The following is a 6,888-nucleotide window of genomic DNA, read 5'->3' as shown; positions in this document are numbered from 1 at the left end:
TCGTGTATTATGGATGCTTGCTTGTATTGCCATCGTGTATTATGGATGCTTGCTTGTATTGCCATCGTGTATTATGGATGCTTGCTTGTATTGCCATCGTGTATTATGGATTCTCTTGTTTTGTTTTGTTTTGTTTTGTTAAATTTTGTTTTCTGATCTGAGCTCATCCTCAAAACTAGCATTTCGAAGATTAACTTATGAGGGATGTTTTGAATGAGATAGAGCAGAGTTGGAGATCGCGAATACCACATTACCGTATAGCATATTCCTGAGTATGTATCCACGTGTACAGTTTTGTGATTCATGTATTAACATTTGTATCGTTTGGTTGGAGGGTTTTACTACTCATCCCCCTTAAGTTTTTATTAATTTATTTTTTAAATTATACTTATTTACTTATTTATTTACGTATTTATTTATTCATTTATTCCGTTACATTTTGATTGATTGATTGATTGATTGATTGATTGATTGGTTGGTTGATTGATTGATTGATTGATTGATTGCTTGATTGATTGATTGATTGATTGATGTTTTTATTTATTTATTTATTCATTGTCTCCCTCTGTGTCTGACTGTTCTACTCTACAGCAATGGTCACCAGAAAGTGTCCGTCTTAAAACAGACATCGGCGACCACGGTTCGCCCCCAATTTTTTTATTCCAAAGTTCAAGTAGAAACTTATATCATCACAATTTTTCTCAGCGACCAGTTTGTTATATGTTTAGTCCTACTTTCCTCTTTTACCTTTCATTTTTAGGCTTTTATGTGGATTCAAGTCCCCCTAGAAGCTGCCTGTTGTATTATCCAAACCGTCTTACAGTTTTGAATTGTCGTTACTGTGTCTGTTTATTTCTTTCAGTTGTTATTAAAAGTAAGTATATGGAAATGTTATTAACATTTTTTAAATTAATTTTTTTTTAAATTTCAGACTGTGCTCTCACTTTGCCGCTAGAAGCGAAGACTGGGTTACAGCAGCTGCAGGGAGGAAATCCTTCACTCAAAGACAACTTGTGTAAAGGTTAGAGTGAAAACGTCAAGCCGTGTGAGGTCATCTTTTGCCTCAAGAACTGCCCACAAGCCAAGAGAAGTGGAACCCACTGACAGAGATGTCAGCGCGCCATTCGTTCGTCAAAGTATTCCGTGTGAAGGCGTGGTCTTGAGATCTGTAAACTGACATAAAACTGAGAATTGCATTTATAATTGTGGGTGTGTATATATAAACGTCCGAGAAGGACACGCGCTCGAGAGTATCTCAGACACACTAAGAAGAAACGACGCATAATCACGTGAGTGGTCTGTGTCCTGACCCAGAGGTCAAGATGAGCAGCTCCGACGAGAACTCGGCATGCCAGGTGTGCTACGAGTTCGAGCCTCAGGCGTGGCGGAAGTCGCTGTGCCGGAACTGCTTCCACTCTCTGGACGAGCACTCGGAGGATCTACTGGCGGCGGAGGCCGAGGCGGTGGCGAGGGAGAACGCCGAAAAACAAACTGTGCCCGAAAAAACCGGCCCGGGGAAGGCCGACTCCGACAAGGACAAGACTACAGCAGCGTCGGCTGCTTCTGGTAAAGGGAAAACTGCTGATGTAGGGGAGAAAGATGTGAAGGTGAGCAACGACGTGAAGTCCAAGTTTGGACCCGGGGCGGGGAAAGACAGTGGCAAAGCCGCGCCCTGGGCGAAAGATTTAGGACGGGAATATTCAAAAACAGGCAAAACGCCTCAAACTGGGTCTAAATCCGCCGGTACCCCTGCATCATCATCGTCACCATCATCATCTTCTTCTTCTACCTCGTCTTCGAAATCGTCTGCAAAGTCAACAACATCCTCCTCGTCTTCTTCCTCCACAACGACAACGCCATCATCAAAAGCAGCAGCAGCACCCTCCTCACCGGCCGACACGTCCCCGAAGTCAGCGACTTTGTCCAAAGCAAAAAGTTTTGCGTCCAAATTCGAGTCCAAGGCTTCTAGCTCGTCCTCTGACAAGCCGACTCCCTCCAAACCCTCAGACCTCAAGTCTTCGGGCTCCTCTGGAAAACTCGCCAACGACACTTCCAAACCCGCCTCCAAGCCCGAAGATTCAAAATCGACTGATTCAAAAACATTGGACTCGCCTAAAGGTCAGGGATCTAAAGACTCCAAATCCAAAATATCCGACAGTGTATCCAAATTTTCGTCCAAGTCTCAAGGTGCGGAGCAGGGTAAGGGAAAGGAGGATGTGTCCGACAAGAAAGATTCTCTCAAATCTCCAACTGACAATAAGGATAAAAAATCTTTAGCGTCGAAATTTGGAGAAAAGGAAAATACTTCGCGCTCAAAAGCTGCACCATTTGGTAAAGATATGTTAAAAAACACGAAAGACACGACGAAAAAAGACAATAAAGCAAACGATATTGGTTTAGAAAAGACAAAATTGAAGGACAGCCCGAAGGAAACAGCTAAACTGGGATCTCCGAAAACGCCAACCCCAAACGACAAGGATAAATCCTTGCTAAAGGGAGACAAACAGAAAGAGGATTCAAACAGCAAGAAAAGTAAAGAGGAGCCAGTGAGCAAAGTAAGCTCTAATAATAAATCAGGTGATATCGACGCCAATGTAAGCCAAAGGTCACAACACGCCGCCTCCACCAGCCCCGACACGAAATCTGCGCAGCAGTCTCCGGGCAGCTACACGAGCGTGTCAGATTCCTCTCCTCCCGGCCCCCGTGTCGGGCAGGGCGCCACCACTCGGACAGGTAAACTCGCAGACTCCGGCAGCGCGAGTGTTGGCGAGGGCTCAGGGAAAGACACGAGAGCAGCAGCAGCAGCCACGCAAGGTAACGCCAATGACGTCACACGGAAATACCTGAACGACAGCAAGGGAGATGAATCGGGGATCGTAGGTAAAAAGAGTGGCGGTGGTAGTGGTGGCCCTTCTTTTGATTCGTCCAAAACATCGGATAAAGATAAACCTTCTCTGTATAAAGATAGAGGGAAAGACAAAGGGGGAGGAGGAGGAGGGGGAGGTGTGGAAAGTGGCGTTAGCGCACGCGTTTCGGCCACTGATCCCCCATCGCGAGGCTCACCGGCCGCGGGTAGAGAGGACGCTCGCAGTGCTGGGTCCCCCGCCACGCCGTCCTCACCTGTACCAGCCACAAACGCCAGCTCCCCGTCCACGCCCACATCTCCGCTGTCTCCCAAGACAGCCACTCCGTCTTCACCGCTCGCGTCATCGGTGTCGACGTCTTCTTCTTCTCCATTATCGACGCCGACATCGAAACCCGGCGACAAGAAGCCCAAAGACTTACGACTCAACACAGACAAAGCCTCCTCGGTCTTAGGGAAATTCAAAGAGCTCGAAAAGAAATCAGGAGTCCAAGATGGCGACTCTAAGCCGCCGGGCACGAAATCGAAAGTGCCTGGCGACACAGTCGGGGCAGCGTCCGCTTCCCCGGGTGTGCATGATGAAAAGTTAAAGAAAACGTTAGAAGAAAAGGAAGAAAAGCTTCGAGCTCTAGAACAGCAGGTTTCCAAGATGGAAGGCGACATGAAGAAACTGGAGGAGGAGAAAGAGCGACTGAGGAAGGAGGAGAGTTCCTCCCGACAGACCCAGAAAGAAGATATGGAGAAACTGCTGCAGGAGTTGCGGGGTCAGTTAGACTCGATGGGTCAACAGTGTGAGCGACTCCAGGGAGACAACCAGACGCTGCTCAACAAAGTGCACGTGCAGGAGGAGAGTGTGAGGCGAGACCAGGTGACGAGGGGTAAGAACGTGGAGAATGTCCACTTGGAGGAAGATCTGGAGCTGGCGGAGAAAGAGTTAGAGGAGGTGAAAGAGGTCAACAAAGACCTCCAGAGTCAGATCATGGAGATGAAGAACGAGATGGACGAGATGTACGACCACTTCCGAGAAAATGAACACGACGAGTTCCGAGAGCTGCAGAAGGAGCTGGACATGACGGCCAAGAACTGCCGTATCCTCCAGTTCAAACTCCGCAAATCGGAACGTCGGAACGAGCAGATAGAGGAGGATCGCATCCACTACGAGGAGAAATTGAGGATGCTCCAGGACCAGTTCGATTCTCAAGACGCGAAGAATCACATTCGTGTTCTAGAGGAAGAGCTGAGGGTTGCTAAAGAGGTATCGGTGCGTCTTCACGACGAGCTGGATATCGTGGAGGACAAGCGCGGCAAGGCCCTGGAGGAGAACCGACACCTGACCGAGCTGTTGGAGCACACGGACAAGAGGCAGTTCCGGCTGGAGATGGAGATCGACAAACTCAGAGATATCGTAAGTGTTGCTGGTTACCATTACGTCGGTCAAAGTAAATTTCGGTATACCTCCATTCTTAACTGAAAAATGTTGATTAAAGGCATAACAGATCTAAATTTTCAGTTTCCACGGACTCTCAAGCTAAAGGAATAACTCAACTTTGGTGGCCATTTTCTCGCTAATTGATCGCTTTTAAGCACAAGGGGGCTATCCCGAAAAATGCTGTTTTGAAAAATAAAAGGTAAAGTTTTTGCCCCTTGTTCAGTTTCTTTAAAAGGCAAGGAGGGTTTTCTCTATAACCAAACAAATATACACACCAATGAAACCAAACCTCTCCTATAGGTAGGGCAGGCAATACCCACTTTGGTGTAGGTCCAGAGTTCTGGAAACCCCCGAAATCTTGGTTAGCCCGCTTGTCCTAAAAAGCGAACATACTCTTTCGCTACGAAGAGTCTAAATTTCAGATGCACCCTGTAGTATGCTGCTTAGCGCTGTGTGGGCGAGGTAGGGGAGAGGGGGGGGGTCATCAGAATGATGAAAAGAATCAATTTCGCAGTGAATGAGTTGGAATGGGTTTTAAAAACATCTTTCGGAAATGACGCCATCGCGACCCACATTTGGACCCTCACTCGGAGAGTGAAAACCCAGGATATAACTTTGGAATGGAGGACTGAAATTTGCTTCTACTTTTATTACTACGTCGTGCTGTGTTTGTGTGTCTGTGTGTGTGTGTGGGGGGGGGGCGGGGTCGTTAGAATGAGAAAGAAACGATTTCGCAGTGAATGAGTTAAATGTCATTAATGTGGCACTCTCACCGGGGAAATGAGTCTTACGTCTTCTCTGGTGATACTGTGTTTTTGTCCCTGCATCTGTGGTGTAGTGGTTAGGTGTTTTGCCGTCGCACACAGTAGGGGTTAGTTCGATTCCCGTGTGTGGAGGTTTTATTAAATTGAATGTCTACGTCACTACGTTTCTGAAATAGGGCTGATTGTGTTGAAGATTTGCATGCTTCTGTTGCCATGATGATATATCCCTCTCTGCCTTGGTTGGCCCCGACAGACAGAGTCGAAGTAATCCGCTTTCTAATAATTAGATTACTCAAGACTCGTTTGTTAAATTGTTGGTTATATTGTGTTAGTAAGTGGTAGTATGGGTAGTATATTTTGTTTTTACTTCTGTCCTTACACAATTAATTAATGTACGGTTGTGAAGGTTCTTCTTTATATGGCTGAACTGGTTTTTCTTGTTACTGGGAAATATTTTATCTTGTGTAAATCGCTCAGTGATCATGCGATTGATGTAAAGCGTACAGAGCTTATACTCGTATAGGATAGAGCGCCCCCGTAGATGCAATCTATTACTTTTTATTCATATTTTTATTCTTATTCTTATTCTTATTATCTCAGTTGTGTTGATGGACTCGTGAGACGTCTATAAAGTGCGACTGTATTTTTATCTCAGATTAACAGTATACTATGACGCTCAATCGGTCTATGTGGTGGACTTTTTATGCACTTTGTTGTCATGTGCAGCGAAGACGTGGGTTCGAATCCTGAGCATAGCAGATATTCTGTTGAGTACATTTTGATATTAGGGTCCCATAATATTATGTGTCTGTTTGTTGTAGGATATCTCCAGTCAGTCAATGTTGGTTGGATCTCCGAGGCAGGAACGAAGCACCCCGCCTGTTCAATAATCTTAACTGTGTCCAAATACTTCGAAAGGATTTAATACAGGTGCTTTTTACGCCTCCATTGACTTAATTCGGATTATGTAGGAGGGATTATGTGTCGGGCCAGCCTGGACTATGAGGAATTCAAGATCCCAACAGACAGACGGACGAAAAAGCTATATAAAAGTTCTCCCCATTTAAGAATAGAGCCCATGCCCCATGGGTACTATAGCTCAGTGCCTAACCACTACACTACGGGCGCCAGTACTGTGCCCAAGAGCGCATAAAGCTGTAGGACACCCCCCCCCCCCCCCAAAAAAAAAAAAGAAAGAAAAAGAATACAAAAAGGACACATAACAATATAATGCAAACAATAAAATACCTGCCCCGCTCAGGAATCGAACCAACTTCTTTTGTACATGACAATGTAGTGCATAAAAATTACACCACATAGACCGATTGAGCGTCAAAGTCATAGTATGCTTTTAATAAATCTGAGATTAAATTACATTTGCACTTTATAGCTTCACGATGACACATGAAAAAGGACCGACATAAAAGATCCAACCAAAGTTCTGGAATTACCAAGGCATAAGCTGCTGCCTGGCATCATTGTCAGATGAAGAACTTAGTTCTTTCCGCAGGCACTATGCTTCTATGTCTGTCTCTGTCTCTGTCTCTGTCTCTGTCTCTCTTTCTCTGTCTCTGTCTCTGTCTCTCTTTCTCTGTCTCTGTCTCTGTCTGTCTGTCTGTCTGTCTGTCTGTCTTTCTGTCTGTCTGTTTGTCAGTCTGTCTGTCAGTCCGTCGCTCGCTCTCTCTCACTCTCACCGCCCTCTCTCTGTCTCTCTCTCCCCCCTCCTCTCTCTCTCTCTCTCTCTCTCTCTCTCTCTCTCTCTCTCTCTCTCTCTCTTTCTCCCGTTCTCTCTCCCACTCTCGCCCTCAATCTATTTATCTCTCACTCTCTCT

At 45.8% G+C, this 6,888-nt stretch overlaps 1 protein-coding gene across 1 annotated transcript in view; it reads left to right on the top strand.

The window, feature by feature from the left end:
• Positions 1–931: 931 nt before the first annotated feature.
• The window catches only part of LOC101858320 (trichohyalin), a gene marked incomplete at both ends in the record, with an annotated part of 56,615 nt that continues 50,658 nt past the window's right edge, over positions 932–6,888 (top strand). Inside the window, 1 exon segment of the mRNA XM_013090136.2 lies at positions 932–4,268. Within this exon segment, the coding sequence (XP_012945590.1) occupies positions 1,323–4,268 (2,946 nt within the window).

This window comes from Aplysia californica, unplaced genomic scaffold (genome assembly GCF_000002075.1).
Source record: "Aplysia californica isolate F4 #8 unplaced genomic scaffold, AplCal3.0 scaffold01151, whole genome shotgun sequence".
Lineage (NCBI taxonomy): Eukaryota > Metazoa > Mollusca > Gastropoda > Aplysiida > Aplysiidae > Aplysia > Aplysia californica.
The sequence above is the reverse complement of the archived record's forward strand: the minus strand, read 5'-3'. Positions and strand labels throughout refer to the sequence as shown.